Raw genomic sequence first — 19,796 nt, 5'->3', positions numbered from 1 at the left:
CGCCACACCCATAAAATGGGGCTAATTGCATCCGCCCTTCTCACGTCTCTGGGTTGTAGTGAGGACCAAAAGGAGGCCAGGTATATGCAAACCCCCGATAGACTGACAAAAACCGTGCAAATATAAAGGGTGTGTATAAAGGACCAGAAAGCAGCCCTCATAGTCTGAATTATTTGCACCCATGCTTTCCTTCAAAAGTCCAGGGGGAGGAAATGGACCCCCTCTTCCATGAATGAGCGGCCACTGGAAAGGAGAGGAGCTTCAAGCTCCAGTCTTCGATCCCCAGCGCTGTGCTCTTTCCTGCCACACTCAGGGCGTGGACCTGGCACTGGTCAGGAGCCCCCCTCCCCTGTGGGTCTCCTGGCCGATGGACAGAGTGAAATCTGTGCCGTTGCAGGCGGTGTAGTGACAGACTTCGATGGAGATGGGATGCTGGACCTCATCTTGTCCCACGGAGAGTCCATGGCTCAGCCGCTGTCCGTCTTCCGGGGGAATCAGGTGTGCCTGGACCTGGGGACCCACAGAGCCCAGCCCAACGTGCTGAGCCTGGGCTGGATGAGGGCCAAGGAGCCCGGGATGCTTGCTTGACCAGAGCCGCAGGAAATGGACACCCGGGCCCTGGAGGAAGCAAATTCCCAGCAGCACAGTGAACTCCAAGAAGAGCTGCCTCCCAGAAGCCCTTTGCCCCTCAGCCTTCTGCTGGCCCTCCTCCAAACACTGTTTTCCCCGAGTCTATTGGCTTTCCCTCCTCTTTTCCAGGACTGCTCTTTGCAGACTTCAGCCAGTCTGTCTCCCTGCCCGGCTCCCTCCTCCTCTCTTTCCTCTGCCCCTTTTCTTGTCCCCTTCTTTCTCCTTCTGTCCCTCCCTTACCCTCCCTCCCTGTTCCTTCTGCCCAGCCCGCTGATGCCCGGGCCTACCTTCCTCCCTCCCTGCAGGGCTTCAGCAACAACTGGCTGCGGGTGGTGCCGAGAACCCGGTTTGGGGCCTTCGCCAGGGGCGCTAAGGTTGTGCTCTACACCAAGAAGAGTGGGGCCCACCTGAGGATCATCGACGGGGGCTCAGGCTACCTGTGCGAGATGGAGCCCGTGGCACACTTTGGCTTGGGTGAGTCAGAGCTCGGGGCGGGGGGCGGTGGTGGGAGTGCGCGAGTGAGCTATTGGCGGGACGGTGGGTGCTGAAACTGCATCCCGAATCCCGGCGAGATGCAGGGCTCACAGCCTGAGCATCTTCTAGATACCACGTTACTGTGACGTGGTAGACGTCCACGCCTCTTCACAACAGTCTGCCTCCCCTGCTTAGGGATACGGATCCTGCTCCTGCTTGGGAGTCCCTGACTGCCCTGACGCCAGTCTTTGCTGTTTTGCAAGGCTGTGGGATTTGTTCTGGGTCTGAGCTCTGGTTCAAACTACTCCACGGGTCCCATGCAGCCTCCCCTGTTGCCGGATCCACTCCCAGAGAGGCGCAGAAGGAAGGCTGCTCTTGGAGACCGGCCCCGGTGGGTCAGCCTTGGGCCTGGCAGTGAGATTCCCTGAGGCCACTCAGCAGGCAGCAGGGCCAGCAGCCGGGGACACAGCGAGGGGCAGGTGGCTCCATGCCTGCAGCTCCAAGGCCCCCACGTCCAGAAGGAACTTCATGGACAGCACAGCACAGGCCTTCCTGATTGATGGAGGGCCAGCAGTGGGGCAGGAAGAGAGGGAGCTGATGGGAAGGCTGGATGGAAGGAAGGATTGAGGAAAGAGAGAGAACAGCGGGGAGACAGACAGAGACGGGGACCAGGGGAAACCAAGAGACGCAGAGAGACATGGCAAAGAGACAGATGAACAGAGAAATGCTCCCTCCCCTCCAGGCTCACGGTTGTGAGAGAGGCAGAGGGACACAGGAGCTCTCGTTGCAAGCAGATTTGGATGCCCCGTCATACTGGCCCAGTGGCTGTGAGGACTGAGATGGGAGAAATTCTCTCTGCTCTGGGCAGTTTTCCCAAGGAAGTGGGCCTTGAACTAGGTCTAGAAGGATGGTGGGAATTTGGAAGGTGTGGATGGGAGCTGAGGAGAGCATCCAGGGGCTGGGCTGGTTTGAAAAAAGGCCAGAGGTGGGAGTGTTCACTGTGTCCACAGAGTAGGAAAGGTCTGGTAGGAGCGGAGTCTGGAAAGGGAGGTCAGGGCCAAACTGTCAGGAGCACGCAGAGCCAGGTGGAGAGGGCGGGCGGAACAGAGGGAGCTGCGGCGGAGCCAGGAAAGCCAAAGCCAGGCTTTGCTATGGGAGGGCAGGGCCGCGAAGGAGCCCAGGAGCCACTCGCAGGGCATAGTTATCTATAAATGTGCTCCTGTGTATTTTGCATGTAATAAAGTCAAATTAGAAGGCTTTAATTTTTTTCTGACTGCAGGAATAATGCATACTGGTTATAGGAAAATTAAAAAATATAACATCATTAAAAACAGAAAGTAAAAATAACCCATAATCTCGCCACTATGTTTGGAATATTAAGCAAAAAGGAAACATTCCCTCTTCACCCTCCGCCAGTGTCATTTGATTCATTTAGTCTCTACTCACTTACTGAGCACCTACTCTGTGCCAAAAACTAACCAGACAAAGAGCCTTACCATGGCTAACCCTACATTCTAGCGGAAGGAGGAGTAGCATATGACACCTAATAAACGTAACAACTAGGTAAATATATAAAATGTTAGATGTTAAGTGCTATGAAAAAAGAAAATGCAGAACAGGGTGAGGGGATTAGGAACGCAGAGGGGAAGGGGCAGGGAGCAGATTCAAATATAGTGTTCCAGGGTGGCCTTTTCCCAGTTCCATACTTTTGATATGATTTTATTGCATGCAAAATACACAGGAGCACATTTATAGATACATATGCCTTGGAACCTTTTTTAACAGAAATTATTATACTCTCCCTATTATTCCTAGACTTGCTTTTTTGTCTCTCTCTCTTAACGGTATATCCTGGACATCACTCCAAGTCTGTGCATATCTCCTTTGTTTTCCTTTAGTGCTGCACAGTATTTTATTGTGTGGCCACATTCACAATTTGTTTAGCAAGTCCCCTACTGATGGACAGTTTGATGGTTTCCAATCCTGAACAGTTTGTTTTGTGGTATTTGGGCTGAGAGGGGGCAGGTCCAGAACAGGAATGCAGAAAGGGCTGCCTTGACGTCTGCATGACTAAGAAGGAGATGCGGGCCTGAGGCTGTGAGGGAAGGGCTGAGGGCTGCGGGAAGCCCCCCTTCCAGCACACGCAGACGCCCGTGCTCACCCCCTCTGACCCTGCTCCTTCCTCCCTCCAAAACCACCCCTGCCTCCTGACTTTGCAGCAAGGTGCGGTGAGCGGCTTGTCCGTGGACTTGTGTGGGGGTGCACACGTGTGCCTCTCAGCAGCCGCCTCCTGGACCCTTCTCTTCCCCACGTGCCTGGCCAGCTCATCTCTCGGTGGCTGGAGAAGGAACGCCTCCCAGCTCTGCAGGCCTTTGCTTGGTCAGCACTGAGCTGTGGTTAGAGGACTCAGCTTCTCAGACCCTCCCTGTGCACCCCGAGGATCCAGACTGCATCACATCACACAGTGAAAACTCAGGGACCTTGCTGTGTTGCATTCTTCCGGGGGGTTCCCAGTAGGCCCACTCCATTGTGCAGAGGGCTCTCAGCTTCACCCTATAGAACCATTCCACGCGCCCCCGCTCGGGGGAGCCCCTGGCCTCGTTCGCTGCGCCCTCCACCCTGCCCTGGCCTCCCCCTGCTCCTCCCGGTGCAGATGGCCCGCCAGGCTCATAAATCAGCGTTTCTGCTCACAGCCCTTGTTGAGTGCCCCACTGGACCCCGGCTGCTCTGAACCGACATCCCAGCCCTGCACACCCACCGCACGTATCCCACACCCAGGCTCTCTGGCTCCGAGCGAGAGAGCTCGGAGCTGAGGCAGCTCTACCAAACCCAGTAAGTGAAAACAAGCGCCAGTAATCTCCTTGCCCCACCGGCCCCCGTCGGGGGCTCACCCCCTGGGACAGCCCACCCCAGGCTTTGATGGCATCCCCAGCCCCTGCACATACACCCCTCCTTCCTTTCAGCTGATGGTTTGCAAGTGACTCAGAGCTGCCTCCAAGCCGGTTGGTGCTCATTTAGGGAAGGAAAATTCAGTGGCCCACATAAAAATCGCTTTATTAAAGTGCAGAAATCTTCCCCCAACTGTATTCCCACCATCTGTTTTGCTTGTAATGCTTCTGAAAAGCGCGATTCTCCGTGCCTCCTTGGCCTTTGTCCTTTAAAAGCTGCCAGAGGCGACTCCCTGCTGCTCTTAAGGGGCCCTCCTCTGCGCACCAGCTCCCTGACACACTGGCCCCGCAGGCTGGCAGCTTAAAGGCCCCTTGGCTTGTGCAGCTGCGTAAAGACTTGAGATTTCCGGGGCAGAGGGAACGGCGGGACCTGGGGGCAGGAGCCTGGGGTCCAGTCCCAGCTCAGACACCTGCAGGTCACTGCATCTTGCCCAGCCTCAGTGTCTGCATCCGGGAAGTGGGGATAAACTCTCCCTCTCAGAGTAATTGGGAGGATTCAAGCCAGCCACACCTGTGAGGGCTCCGAAGTCCCTCCCCACATCGCCCCCCCCCCCGCCCTGTCTCCTCTCCCACCCACCCCACCTAACACACATGCTCACACCCTGCTTCTTCCACTTTGAGCTTCTCCCTGATCTTCAACACACATGCCCTTTTCATACCTCTATAGCTTTGCCAGTGCTGTGCCCTCTGCCTGGAATGCCCCTCTTTCCCTTCTCTGCCTCACAAGCTCTTGTTCCTCCTGAATCCTCCAACGAAATGACTTTTAACACCCACCTCTCTCACCAAGTGGTACCAATACTGTGGGTGCACTTTCCCAGTTTATTATAATATAATCACTGTGTTCATTGCCCTCATGGGACTCAGCTCCTCCAGGATGGGGCCTGGGTCTGTGTCCTTCCTGCTGAATCCCAGATCCCTGCCTGATGCTTGGCCCATGGTGGGCTGGTCATTGGGGTGGGGTGGGCAGTAGAACAAGGGTTTAGCAGGTACGGGCTTTGGGATCAGATACTCCCTCTCTGGGTAACTGTGAGCAATTCCCTTCTCCACTCCAAGTTTCATCCCCCTTGACTCTAAAATAGAAATTATAAAACTAGTACCTTCTCATGGGACTGCCGTGAGGATCCAGTGCCCTAACACTGAGAATCACCTGGTACAGTTTGGGGTGCATACTCTCTAGCAGTATTGCCAACACGCAAAAGCCCTTTGGGAACTGCAGGGCGCCCCCCCCATGTCTAAGAGATGATGAGGATGGGGCTGCTGAGGGTCCACATCGGCCGGGGCAGGGCTGACATCCAAGCAAGAGCTGTCCTTCCTGGATGGGGTAGAGCTCCCTTCTTACAGATGAGGAAACCAAGGACCCAAGTTGGCAAAGTAATCAATGACGAAGGAGGGAGCCCTACTGAGATGTGCTCTCCCCGCGGCTGACTTATCTCCTAGTCCTGCCCCTCCCTGGGTCTGGAGGAAGGGAGGAAGCAAGATTCAGAGGCAGGATGTAAGTTCGTGGTTGTCTATGAACATTCGGCAGCTCTTTCGAGTTATTTGTGGCACTTCTGTCAGGCTGGAAAATGTATTCACGTAGCTGTTCTGTTGGCTTAGGTGAGAAACATTTGCTCTTCTGTGTCTCCTTTGTTTTTTAGTAGAAAAGTGTTTATTTATTTATTTTTTGTGGTACGCGGGCCTCTCACTGTTGTGGCCTCTCCCGTTGCGGAGCACAGGCTCCGGACGCGCAGGCTCAGTGGCCATGGCTCACAGGCCCAGCTGCTCCGCGGAATGTGGGATCTTTCCGTACCGGGGCACGAACCTGTGTCCCCTGCATCGGCAGGCGGACTCTCAACCACTGCGCCACCAGGGAAGCCCAAGTGTTTACTTTTTACATCTGCCATTTAATTTGGGTGCTGAACACCCTAAAGATGCCACATCTCTTGAACCTCAAGAGACTGCTTCAAAACAGTAAAAGAGGGGCTTCCCTGGTGGCGCAGTGGTTGGGAGTCCGCCTGCCGATACAGGGGACACGGGTTCGTGCCCCGGTCCGGGAAGATCCCACATGCCGCGGAGCGGCTGGGCCTGTGAGCCGTGACCACTGATCCTGCGCGTCCGGAGCCTGTGCTCCGCAACGGGAGAGGCCACAGCAGTAGAGGCCCACGTACCAGAAAAAAAAAAAAAAAAAAAAACAGTAGAAGAGGGAGCAGTTGATACCTCCCCAATCCTATTTTCAACCCCTTCCCCCAAAATGAATTATTGTGGAAGGAGGGAGCGGGGCAGTAGGAGTTTATGAGAAATGTTTTCTGGCTTAATAAAGCCAACCCCAGAACCAGCAAGACCAGGCCTGGAAGGGGAGAGTCTCCGCAGGAAGAGAAGCTGCACCGCATCTTCGAGTCTCTGCACTGTGTGCGAGTCTCTGCTCCAGCGGCCTCTCTCTGGTGCTGCTGCCCCATCGCGGGCACAGGGGCAGGGGCTACTCACCTTTGACACTTCCGGACGGTAGCAGCTGGTCCCTGCCCTCGATAATTCACGGCGGCCCGAGACTGGAACGCTACAAAGAGACTTCTCTGGAGGCCTTGGGTTGGAGGCAGTAAAAGAGAACCAAACACAGGGAGGCTCAGGAAGTGGAGGATGTGGCTGTCAAGGTGCACCTTCTTCTGGAAGCCCCGGACTGACGCACCGGGACTTGGGGAGAAAGATGCAGCTGAGTCCTTCCACGCCGTCCTGTCTTAGCTCCCACCCCAGAGCAGACCTCTGCACAGAGGCGTCTGTACATAGATTCCCCACAAAGTCTAGACGTAGCTTCAACCCTTTTCTAAAATATGGGAACCCCTTTCGTACGTGAAAATGTTTCTCAGGCCACCCTCGACCCGCATAGCAGCGATCATTGTAAAACCCACTGGTTGACAGCAGTGACCAAAAGCTGCTATAAATTGACAGCACTCTTCAGCTTCACTTGTTTTCTAACAGTGTCTGTATGCATTAAGGGGAAAGTAGTGCACACGTGTGGGCGACATCATTTTTTCCGCCTACGAATGGTGCTTGGGGGAGTGTAGGGGTTGGTGGACCCCCGAGCACCAGGCCCACGTCTGGTCAGCCCAGCTGGGTGACTACCGACGAGGGGGCTGCAGCCTCCCTCCTACATGTGCTGAGCACTGCCCTCTTCCCCAGGTGACTGATGGGAGAAAGGCCCCTCCCAGCAGGTGAGGCCCACCCCCCACTCCTCTCCACTCCAGTCCATCACCATGAGCCTGACCTTGCCTCGGTGACGGGCCTGTTGCCTTAAGCAGGGAGCTGGGGCCGGCTTTGACGATGCCTAAACACCTGACAAATCTTTCCAACCTGCTTCCTGCCAGTGATGTAACACGTTGCTTTAAGGATGTGTGCAGACGGATTCACCCTGAATGTTCTCTGAGCTCCACCACCGTTCGTTTTTGTAAACATCTCAGCTTTGTAGGACGGTCTTTCTCGGCCTTTTGGTTCTTTGTCGCCTCAGCTTTTATTTAGAGCTCGGCTCAAATGCTTTCTCCCCAAGAGCCTATCCCTCACCACCCTGACTAGAAAAGCCCCCAGCCTACTCTTACTTCCTTTTTATCCCATCACCCTATTTTTGTTTTCCTCACAGAGCTTGTCAATATCTGGCATTATTTGTTCATCTGTGTGCCTGTCTATCCCCACTAGAGTGGAAGCTCCCTAAAAAGAGGGTTATTCCCAGTGACGGCCCCTAGCAGACTATAAACATCCAATATAAATACAAATACGAATAAACGCAACACGCCTGAGATTAAGTCAGATGTAAAGCTGAGATTTGTCCCCAGGTCTCCCAGATGCCCACCCCCCGCCATGTCCTTCCCAGCATGCTCGGTAAGTGGTACAGCCAAGATCTGAACCCAGGACTCCAAAGTCAACATGTTTACCACCAGGCTTTACTCTCTCCCCTCCAAAATCCACTAGAATATAAGTTCTAGAAATGTGCTGTCCAATATGGTAGCCACTAGCCATGTGTGGCCATTTCAAGTCAGTCAGTTAAAATTAAATTGAATTTAAAATTCAGTTCCTTAATCACGCCACTAGCAGCTACCACAGCTGACAGAGCAGATAGAGAACAGCGCCATCACTGCTGAAGTTGTCCTGGACGGCATTGTTCTAAAAGAGCAGGACCTCATCTGCCTTGTTCACTATTTCCCCAGCACTTAGAACAGTGTTCAATTCATATTTTTTATTAGGTGGGTGAATAAATGAATGATGATACTTTTGTGGAGAATCCCTCCCCGCCCCCTGCTCTGCAGCTGATCCTTTCATCCCCTAGGGAAGGATGAGGCCAGCAGCGTGGAGGTGACATGGCCCGATGGCAAGATGGCCAGCCGGAACGTGGCCAGCACGGAGATGAACTCGGTGCTGGAGATTCCCTACCCGCGGGATGAGGACAGACTTCGGGACCAGGCCCCCCTGGAGGTGAGCAAAGGCATCTGGGCCTCAGAGCCAGAAAAGCAAGCCCCACCCATGGGCTGAAGCTGGATTCCCAGGAATCTGCAGACTTTGTTTCTAGAATGATGGAAATCATCTTAGCAAAAGGCAGGCTTCATAGTGACCCCTCCATGCGTAGTTTGCACACCAGTGTCACACCCACATCTCTTCTGCTCCTCGCAGAAATCCTGGCGTATTGGAAGGGCAAGCATTTTTCACCCATTTTATAGAGAAGGAAAACCAAGACCAAGAAAGAGAACCCACCAAAACCGCACAGCCATTTGTGAGCAGAGTTAACAGTTGGCCCCAGGTCTCCCGCTTCACTTCTGGCTCTTTCCAAAGCTTCTGACAGAGCTGTTGCTTCTGAGGGCGGGGCAGGCCTCTGGGGGCTCCTCAGGGAAGAGCTCTGGACACTCTCTGGAGAGGATCACGCCATTGTAGATAACAGGGGCCCACGTAAACTCACACAGAAGAGGGGGCTTACAGGGAGGGTTCTAGAGGAGCTCGCAAAATGCAAGGGATGCTCAGGGTGAGAGCCATGGCAGCTCAGTGGCCCCAGGAGCTCAAAGACCTTTGCCATTAGTGCACTGGCTCTGGGGGGAGAATTATCCTTCCCCAGGAAGCCGCACCAGCACCTCATCATTTGTCTTTTCCAGCAGTCAACATTGCTGTCTTGTGTAAAGTGTTCTGTTTCAAGTCCCCGGCCACCCCACCTCCAGCCACCAGCCTGCTGTCTATGAGACCTCCACATAGACACAGCAAAGCCTCCACAGCCCGGCGTGACCAGGCGCCAAAATCTGTCTCAGCCTCACTTAGTTCAGCTTCTAGCCGCAAAGCCTTTGAGTCCCTCCTCCTGCTGGGATGTCCACCTCTTGTCCAGTCAGCCCTGCCCAGAGGTGGGGGACGGCCTGGCTTGCAGGCACCCACCCCTTGTGAGTGGGGAAGGTTCTCAGAGAAGGGGGTGCGGGGAGTGAGCAGACACCTCTAAAAGCTTCTCCACCCCTCTCTACACTTTGCCTTCCTGAGACCCGGCCTGTCTCAGGGTGATGCCACAGGAGGGACAGACTCTGTTAGGTGTCCCGGTGCAGGCATGTGGATCCCATGCAAGGGGAGTGAGCAGGAGTTTGCACGGATCTGTCCGTGGCCTCCCTGCCCAGTCTCCTATTCTCAGTGCAAGGGAAGGGACCTGGCAGGAAGGGGATCTCCCAGGCGCAGAGCTAAGAGCAGCCCTCATGCTGGGGCCAGGGTGACAGCTGCTCTGCGGCTGTAACTAGGAGGGGACCTGAGATGGGATCTTCTCAACTCACTAGTGTCTCTGCTTCTGCCTACCTTGCAGTGCGGCCAAGGATTCTCCCAGCAGGAAAATGGCCATTGCATGGGTGAGTTGCCTGCCGGTACCAGGGGACAAGGCAGAGGCCGGCCTCTCACTGGGGAATGTCAGCCTGGGCCCTGGCAAGGCTCAGGTTGCAGACAAGGGGCGGAAGGGTGAGGAGGCGAATGTGTTGTTTGTCCCTGAGGCTTCAGATGCCAAGACCACCGCCAGGTGACTCGGCAAGGTGGGAGTGATGGTAGTGACCAGCAGGCTGAATGACTGCCGCTCTGGGAATTGACAGTGCTTTCCTGCCATGCATACAGAGAGAATGAGCATGGGGAACAGACGCACAACCATCTGGACAGAGCTCACAGGGAGGCCTGGCTCCCAGGGGGCCGTGGTGGCTAGGGCGGGCGTGCATCCTCCTTCCAACAGAACAGCAAGCAAGGGGGCCGGTGAGCAAGGGTGGGCATGGCTGGGGGGCACTGGAGCAAACCAGAGTGCAGCATGTGGTCACAGTACAGAAGGGAAATTGCAGCCTTGTGCAGTGCTGGCGGACACGTAACTACAGCATGGCCAGGCTCCGTGAGGCAGCTCTGTGAGGGTCCAGGGACCTTCTAAAAGTCCCCCGAGGATCTGGAATGGGCAAGGGGCAGCCTAGAGGCTCAGCACCCAGAAGGTCTTCAACCCAATGTCTTCCATCCCAGTGACCAGCAACGAGGGGTCAGGCCAAGGATTCCACCTGCCCTTTAGATGCTCAGGCAGCTTTCTTGCCAAGTCCCCTCTGCAGATACTCATCAGCCCCAGGTGAATGCGTTTGCTACTGAGATGCAAGAGTAAACAAGGAGGACGCAGTCCCTGCCCTCTTGGAGCTTAGAGCCAGTGGGAGGGGCACACAAGTAAACAGCGATGACCACACAGCCTGAGCAGGGCTGGGGTGGGGGAGGGGAGGGGACTGTGGGAGCACAAAGGTGGGGTCTTAAACCAGTATAGGGAGGGTCCAAGAAGGTGTCCCAGAGAAAGTATGGTGTGAGTTGAGACCTGAAGGGTGATGAGGGGTTCGCCCGGCAGAGGGGAGAAAGTGTTCCAGTGGAGGGCGCTGCATGGGCAAAGGACCACAAGTGAGAAGTGGAGGAGGATGGCTCGAAGGGGGGCTTGAGGAAGAAATTAGTCCCCTCTGCTCTTCATGTCCCCACAGACAGTGCATGTACACAGAAATTCCAGCTCCTTCCCCATGTGCTGGGCAGACCCCATGACACCCCCAGTGCAGCCGCCGCTTCCTTTCACCATCCAGCAGACATCTGTGTGCGTCGTACATAGCACCCCGCTCGGGGAGCTGGGGGTGCAGGCCAAGCACCTGCCCTGGAGGGGCGTCTGCTCTAGTCTGGGAGACAGGCCACAAACATGTGACCCGAACGCTGGACGAGATGAGTTAAGAAACCTTCAAGCAAGGTGCTCTCTGAAGACTCTTCTAGATGGCGTGGACAGGGAGAGGACCTTTGAGCTGAGACCTGAAGGATGAGAAGGGTCCAGGCACAGAAAGACTGGAGGGAGGAGCTTTCCTGGCAGAGGGAAGGGTGGGAGCAAAGACCAGGATACAGGTAAAGGGCTTGGTGTGTCAAAGGGACAGGAAGAAGGCCAGTGTGCCACGAGAGGGTGGACGAGCCAAACGCCAAGTAAAGGAGGGTCTTGAGGCCCTAGAAAGGTGTCTGGACTTTGCTCTCAGGGCCCTTTGCAGTTAAGCAGGAGAGTATAGGCCAAACCAGCAGACATGGGACACATAATCAACTGAGCAAGGAACCGTCTGGGAGCCATCTTTGTTAAGGGCAAAATAAGCCGCTCATGACACTGGAGGATACAGAAAAGACAGGACTATCTCGATTCTTCTGAAGGAGTGAGGGAGGCTGGATGGGGTAAAAAACATGTGTTTCACATTTTCAAATGATCACCTGGTTGCTGAATTGCAGATAGAATTGGAGGGAGGGGGGAAGCCAGGAGGCCGGGAGGGAGGCAGCTGCAGAAATCCAGGCAAGAGCTGCTGGTGGTTGGGGACAGGCTGGTGGCAGAGGAGTGAGAAGGAGGTGGCCAAATGGGAGAGGTACTGTGGGGGCAGAACTGACAGGATCTGTTGTTAGATCACCTGCAGAGGTCAGGCAACCAGCGGAATCGGGGATCACTCTGATGTCTGCTTGAGCAGCCAAGTGACTGACAGTGGCATTGCTTGAGTTGGGGGAGATGGGAACGGGGGGCAGAAGATGCTTGAGGGCCAGGGGGGATCTAGAGTTCCATTTGGACCCAGTAAGCTTGAGATGCAGGGTAGACAGATTTACAAGTCTGGAGCCCCGGGGAGAGGTCGTGGCTGGAGTTGGAAGTTCTGGAATCATCCATATACGAAGGGACCACCTAGAGAAAGTATGGTAGGTAGAAGAGAAGACCCCGGACCAAGCCTGAATGCCCCCCACGTGTAGAGGTAAGTACAGGAGGAGCCAGCCAAGGGGACTGAAGCGAGGAAGTTGAGGCCCAGAGAGAAGAAAGGACATGCCCAAGGTCATGGCGGGGGAGGGGTGGGCAGCAGAGCCTGAGCAAGGATCCACTGCCCACAGCCCCCAGTGAGTGGCTCCCCTTGCCTTTCAGACACCAACGAATGCATCCAGTTCCCATTCGTGTGCCCTCGAGACAAGCCCGTGTGTGTTAACACGTACGGAAGCTACAGGTGCCGGACCAACAAGAGATGCAGTCGGGGCTACGAGCCCAACGAGGACGGCACAGCCTGTGTGGGTGAGTGGAGCCCCTGCCATAGTCCAGTAGCAAAGGGAACTTGCCTTCCACTGGGGAGCTCTGGGAGGCCCCAGATCCAGGTCCCCAGCCCCTGCCTTCCCCTGGCTGGAGGGAGTCTCCCTAGACCCTCGTGGGGTCTCCAAGGAAGACCATAACAGAGGCTTGGAGAAGCCCTACCACTACTGCCATCATCTGAAGGGCCCCTGGGGCGCTGTGTCCTGGCCAGAGGCTATTGCTCTTCTTGTTTCTCCCCTTCTCACATTTCCCAAAACTAATGCTCCTACCTTAAGCTCAGCCCGCCTTTTCCTACCTGGGATATAGACTAACCCCTACTACTCACCTTTGTCTGAATTTCTGAACTGCTGTTTGTCTTCTTCCTCCCAAACGCTTCCCCACACCCACACCCCACCCCTACCCCCTTTCTCTTTTTCCCATTTTCTATCTCTCTGCCCCATGCTTTTTGCAGCTCAAGTGGCCTTTTTAGGTGGGTATCCTTCTGCCGCCTTTAGAATCTCTGAGCCTCTCTCTCGGGCCTCATCTCTTTCTCTAGGCCTTGGACTTTGCCTTCAGTTATATGCACTTTAAATTCCATCAATAAAGGAAAAAACAAAAACAAAACTAACAACCTTTGTGGCAAACTAAATCTCTCCCACTGCCTGTCTCTCTCTCCATGCCCAGTAGATTCTGCTGCGCGCTCCCTCTGAATGGACCGTGGGGGTGGCCATCTTTGAAAAGGGAAGTTTGGGAGATATTTGTGTCACCTTAGTTGTTTGTGAAGCTTCTTTGCATGCTTTCTGAGAACATGTTTTTTACCCCATCCAGCCTCCCTCACTCCTTCAGAAGAATCAAGATAGTCCTGTCTTTTCTGTATCCTCCGGTGTCATGAGCGGCTTATTTTGCCCTTAACAAAGATGGCTCCCAGGCGGTTCCTTGCTCAGTTGATTATGTGCCGCATGTCTGCCGGTTTGGCCTATGCTGTTTCTGCTCTGTGGGCCCTGACTGCCCGTGGTAGAGAAAGCCATATTGGGGTTGGTGGTCATAATGGGAGAGGGAAAGGGTGGCCCTTTGGGACTCTTGATAAAAATGTTAAAGTTTGAACTTGTGAAGTCTTCCAGCCTCTTTCTGGAGAAATTATGCCAATAAACTCTCTGCTGGGTGTTAGTGTCTAGCTAGTGAAAACAAAAATGTGTCCGAGGCAAGTAGAGCTGGTTGGAATGCTGAATTAGCAGCAGCCCTTCCATCACATGGCCCTTGGAAAGCAACTCATGAGCTAGAGTGTCTGCCCCAGGCATAAGCAGTGGTTGGCTTTGTGCATCAGTGTCCACGTGTCAGGGACTGGGATTTGGACCAGGTAAGGGATGTGGGATGAGCAAAGAACAGACATGGAGTGCTCTGAGGAAGTCACTTCTCCACTCTGGGCCTCAGTTTCCCTCATCTAAATGACAAGAGAGTTGAGCCTAAGGGCCCTTTCCTTTCTAAGACCCCCTTAATATGTAGCTGGACATAGGCATGGCTAGTGTCAGGTTACCCTGCTTTCTAGAAAGAACCTTGCAATTTGGTCTCCCCTGAAATATTCTTGGAAACCTGGAAGCTCCTGGAAGCTTCACCTGTGGGAATGATGTAACACCTTAGAATACTTTCATGACAAGCTTCAGTAGTGAAGGTGTGTTATAAATCACAGATCTATTCTTTATGGGGAGAAAAGGCACCCCAAGATATAATAAAATCACACTTAAGAATGCACCAAGCCTAGGGCTTCCCTCGTGGCGCAGTGGTTGAGAGTCCGCCTGCAGGTGCGGGGTACGCGGGTTCGTGCCACGGTCCGGGAGGATCCCACGTGCAGTGGAGCGGCTGGGCCCGTGGGCCATGGCCGCCGGGCCTGCGCGTCCGGAGCCTGTGCTCCGCAGAGGGAGAGGCCACAGCGGTGAGAAGCCCGCGTACCACAAAAAAAAAAAAAAAAAAAGAATGCACCGAGCCTTTAAAAAATATATTTAACAAAAAAAACTACCATTTTCTGATATAATAATAATATGCCCCATAAATCACAAACTATTAATTCCTCATAGCTAGTGCTGTTTCTACACTCGGAATAGGAGCTTAAATGAAAAGTTTTAAAATAAAAACAGCTACAGTTTCACAGAAAAGATACACCCACTTAAAAATCGCTCCACTTCTGGGAAGCCCACTCCTGTGTGTTGACATGGAATTAAAGATCTGAAAGGGCCCCAGAGCTGAGGCTCCAGAGAGATGAAGTGATCTGCCCAAGGTCACGAGCCAGCTGGTCCCCGAGCCAAAGCCGGAGCCCTGTGCCACCACCGCATCTTGTCAGGGGGTAACAGACAGCGCTGTCCCCATTCACGCTATTCCCTCATCATTCTGGAAGATGCTGCCTTTTTAGAAAAGAACAAGTGGATCTAAGATAGTGAGATAAGTAAAACCCAAAGCCCACAGAGGTGATGGTTCCAAATGCAATGGTAAATAACAAGATAACAGTGTCCACTGATTGGCTGCACACACAACACGAGAAATAAGGGCTAAGACAGCTAGTGTGACAGCCTGACAAGGACATCGGGAGATCCGAGGTGACAGCGAACTTCAGAAGATGCCTTATGAGTAATAACCGTGAATTCCTGCACGCTGAGTCTCTCATAACTGGGTATATTTGTGTGGTTTTACCCTGCTTGGTGGGTGGGGCCAGATGAGTTAAAAGAGGAGTTCAGAATCCCTCCAGCTGCTAAGAGCACAACTGCAGTATCCTGACTCCAGGGTAAGAAGGCTTTCCGTTAGATTCATTCTTTCATTCATTCACTCTTTCAACAAATATTGGTTGAGCACCTATTATGTGCCAGGTACTGAGCTAGGCTCTGGGCATGCAATGGTAAGTGAAGGTGACATGGCTGCTGTCCCCATATTGCCTTCCTCCAGCCAGATGGAGGAGCCCAGGGCACGGGATGGGAATGGGACTCGGAGGCTTTCTAAAAAGTCTAGCTAAATTCTTGGATTGCTGTACCAGAAAGCTAGCTCTCTGCATTCGTTCATATATTCATTCAACAAGCATTTACTGAGAGCCTCCCTCCCGTGTGACAAGCACTGGGTCCCTCCCATGAGGACTGTGACAATGAGGGCGTCAAGTTCCCTGACCCAAAGATGCTTGTGTTGGAAGAAATACGAGGCTGAAGATACAGAGGACAGGCAGGTACTGAACCAACTCAGCATCACCTGCCCCCAAATAACAGACCTCCCCAGTGGGCCAGGAGCCCAGGCTTTCCAAGCCCAATGCCTCAGTCCAGTGTGTTTACTGGTCTGTGCTGAACCAGCCACGGATGGGTGGGCACAGAGCCCCACCCAAGCTAGCCGGGCTCAACGTCACTCTTTCTTCTAATTCCTCTTGCCCTGAGGCCCCTGGGCGCCCAAAGCCTTGCCTTTCCCTTCTGAGCACAGACAATTCAGTCTTTTCTTTGTCTGCTAGCCCCACTTAGGCTCCTGAAATCTTTGTTCACTTCTGCTGGACCTGAGTTTGTAACAGAAATAGCAAATGCCTTCAGGGGCTGACAAGTAATGGAATGGGCTAGAAGGGATTATGCAAATGGAGAGCTGGAGCCGCTGAAGGGGGCAGCCCTTACTCCAGCAGAGCAGGAAGATGGGCCAGCGTGGCCAGAACTTCCCATTTTTCAAGAAAAGCCATGTAATAATAATACCATTTTTACTCTGCCCAAGAATGCGCCTCTTCCCAGGAATGTACCCCTTAAAATGACGATAATAGCTTCCATTTAGTGAGCTCAGCATGTCTGGGTCAGCTCTAAACTAGATAGGAATCAACTTGTTGAATCCTCACAACAATCCCCGGAGGAAAGTGCTGTAATCATCCCAGTTTTACCGAGACGCATGCTGCTGGAACGGGACGGAGGAAGGAGTCTGTCCGGGCAGTCTGTCCCCAGCCTGTGCTCTCCCTTCTCCATTCGGGCTGGCTGGTTACACAAAAGCACCGTCTCTTACGCTGCCCAGGGTCAAGGGGTGGGTTGGGTAGAAGAAATGGAGTCCCTGGAGGCCCAGGATCTGAGACAGTCTCCCCACAGTGACATTCAAGCTGCGAGAAGCAATGGCAGTACCTGTGTCGAGGCCCCTCGCCAGGCACAGAATTGCGAATCACCCACGTGACCTCTTCAAGCATCTACTCAGCTGCCAGCCCTGTTCTGGGGAGGGGCCATTCTGAGGGCCAGGAGTTTGATTTTGTGTCACTCTGGCTGCTACGGCCCCCTCCCAGGGCCTGGGCATCGCACCCTGACCGGCGCCTGCCACTGGACTGCAGCTCAAGCAGGGGTTCCATTCCCACCTCTGAACAGGACCCTTGGTCATCATTCCAGAGTCACGTGGAGACAGGAGGACGAACGCTTCTTTTTCTCAGGGAGCCAGCTGGGTTCTTCCAGCAGATTCCAGAATGATACCCCTCCTCAGACTCTCAGCCCAGGAGGCAAGCCTAGTCCCTCCCCTTCTCTCCCTCCCCGGGGTCAGCCATCACCTCTCTCCTTTGGTGTGGACCAGACCCCAGCCACGTCCCGTCAGGGGCTGATGTTGCATCTCCTTAACAACAGGCACATCCTAGGAGGAGGAGGAAGGGAGGCAAGAGAACACAGGCTGGTTAACTCCACAGATAATGCCAGCCCCCTCCTTCAGCGCTTGTTCTCTGAAGTGGCCGAAGGGTGGGCCATCAGAGAACAGTGAGAAGCAAGAAGAAAAAACCCTCCTTGGGGAAGAGAGAGAACATTTACAGAATGGCTGCCGTGTGCCAAAACTGTACGTCTCCAAGAATCCCCAAACCCATCCTATGGGATAAATGCTATTATTCTACTTTATGACCAAAGAAACTGAGGCTTAGAAACAATAAGTTACCCAAGGTCACACGGCTGGTTAAGTAACTGACACCTGGGCAGATGACTTAACCGGGTATCACTCGGCATACACTGGACACCAGCTATGTGCCAGGCACGGTTCTAGTGGCTTGGAATGTACATCTGCGAACATCACCGGCAAAGATTCCTGAAAGCCCTGGTGACATATGGCCGGCACTAAACAACATAATAAGTAAAGTATATAGTATGTTACAGGTTAGGTGGGAAGGAGGAAGCAGCATTAAGGCAGATCGGGAGCGCTGAGATAGGCAGGATGCCATTCAAATAGGGTGGCTCGGGGTAGGCCTTGCTGAGAAAGAGGGATTTGAGGTAGGTGAGCTGTTTTAAGCCTCAGTTTTCTTATCTGTAAAATGGGGATAATACCTACCACACAAAGTTTTTACATTAAACAAGATGATATAAAATACTTGACATAGGGTTGGCCTGGCACCTAGTAAGCCCTCAGTAAATCAGAAATGTTATCAATATTACTAAGTAGCAAAGTTCAGGATGGAGCCTAGATCTATTCAGTGCCAAATCTCATGCGGCTCCCAGCACAGCCTGCCATGGCCCAGGTCACCGGGGGCCTGCAGTGTGGGAGGTTTGGAGGACATTGGCCGCCCACAGGGAGCTGAAGCAATCTCAGGACCGAAAATGGCCATGAGGGAGCAGACCAAACCTTCCCGGGGCCTGGGCTGTGCTGAAGTGTTCAACTTAGTTCTCACGAGGTGCCATTTCCCAAGAGAATCCTCATAAAATGCGGTAAAGCCAGCAGGGAGGGCATGGCACTGACTGAGCTGCACAGAGCAGGAGTCACCCAGAGCTAGTGAACTGGCCCAGGGATTCGCCCCCGACCAGCACGGAATCCTAGATCATTAAACACAGAGGCACCTGAGACGTCATCTAGTTCTGCCCCATCCTTCTCAGATGTGGAAACGGAGGCCCAAAAATGAGCAGTGACTTTCCTGAGGGCCACAGCCTAATTGGGAATCTGACTCCTGCCTGGGACTCCTTGCCTCACTCTGCCTCCTTCTCCAGAAACTCAAAGTATTTCAGAAGCACAGCTGCCTCAAGCATTTTAGGAACATGAGGGCCAGTGTTTGTCCTTTCTGTCCTGCTGACACAGAATCAAAGTCGGGGGAAGTGCCCACCAAGTGAATCCAGGCACCGTGCTTGGACCGTGGAACACAGCCAGGACGAGAGAGCCGGGGGAGGTACCAGGTGCCGAGAGGGCCCCGATCAGCTGAGAGAGGGGAGGCTGCAGACAGGGTCAGGAGCACAGGGGATGAGGCTGGGGACAGAAGGAGAATCTGTGTCACCCCTACCCAGAATCTCATGACCTCAGCATGCCTGCCCACCTGCCTTCCAGAAGGGGCCCAGAATAATTCCCGTAAAGGTAACTCATTGTCCTTCTTCAAGGCCAGACCCAGAGAAGTCACGAAGGATTTATCCCCCAGAATCATTTAACACCCCCCGCAAAAAGATCTAAGGGCTGACTCTCCTTGCCCAGCCCAGACATGCGTGCGGAGCTCCGGGGGAGGGACAAAAGCACAGTCACGTTCCCAGACTGCTGGTGGGGACAAGCAGAGGGACACGCTTAGGCCGAAGGGAGGAAGGCAAAACCCACATATACCTTCTCTGCACTTTCCAGTCCCCAAGCTCAAGATGTATAGGCCTTGAAGGCAGACACAGAGAGGACAGAGGGAGAAGGAAGCCGGGAGCTCGCAAAGCTTCACCCAGGGCAGAAGTTGTCTCGTGTGTCAAAGACCACATTCTTTCTTACAGAGCTGATCCCCAAACCCTGCAGCCCTCCCTCCCTCCTTCTTTCCTTCCATCTCTCCTTAAAATTCTCTCTTCACCCTGAGACTATGGGATCAGATGGACTCAGGCTTGAATCCCAGGCACCCCACCAACGCACTCCGCAGTGGCCTTAAACAAGCGGCTTCACCTCTCCGAGACTCGTTTCTTCATCCACTGCAAATGGAGGCATAACCTCATGGAGCTTTTGTGAGGCTTCGTCGAGATAGAGCGTATAAGGTGCTCAGTACACTGCCCAGATTGTTAAAATGCAGATATTATTATGAAATCTGTTCCAGGCCCTTTAACCTCCTGCTTTCACTTCTAGCAGGGCCTGATTTTACAACAATCCATAAGTCATTAACTGGGGCCATGTTAGACCTATAAGAATCTTTCCCAACGAGACACAGCCATCACTCACAGTTATAAATGTGGAGTTCATTTGGGGACTGGCCTACACAGCATCTTCCCTTTGAAGAGCTCCAGTCCTGTATTTAGACCTGCACTGGGGAGCACAGG

General features: G+C 53.6%; 1 protein-coding gene across 3 annotated transcripts in view; it reads left to right on the top strand.

Annotated features, from left to right (window-relative positions):
• CRTAC1 (cartilage acidic protein 1) overlaps positions 1–13,693 on the top strand; it is a 132,911-nt gene extending 119,218 nt beyond the window's left edge. For 2 of the 3 annotated variants that reach the window (XM_060126335.1, XM_060126333.1), the window contains 5 exons: positions 398–498; positions 936–1,104; positions 8,344–8,489; positions 12,448–12,591; positions 13,414–13,693. In XM_060126335.1, coding sequence (XP_059982318.1) covers positions 398–498; positions 936–1,104; positions 8,344–8,489; positions 12,448–12,591; positions 13,414–13,497 — 644 coding nt within the window. In that variant the 3' untranslated portion in view covers positions 13,498–13,693. Of the gene's footprint in view, positions 1–397; positions 499–935; positions 1,105–8,343; positions 8,490–9,837; positions 9,881–12,447; positions 12,592–13,413 lie in introns of all 3 variants that reach the window. The other variant, XM_060126334.1, reaches the window with a different exon arrangement.
• Positions 13,694–19,796: the final 6,103 nt, after the last annotated feature.

Source organism: Lagenorhynchus albirostris, chromosome 16 (assembly GCF_949774975.1).
Source record: "Lagenorhynchus albirostris chromosome 16, mLagAlb1.1, whole genome shotgun sequence".
Lineage (NCBI taxonomy): Eukaryota > Metazoa > Chordata > Mammalia > Artiodactyla > Delphinidae > Lagenorhynchus > Lagenorhynchus albirostris.
The sequence above is the reverse complement of the archived record's forward strand: the minus strand, read 5'-3'. Positions and strand labels throughout refer to the sequence as shown.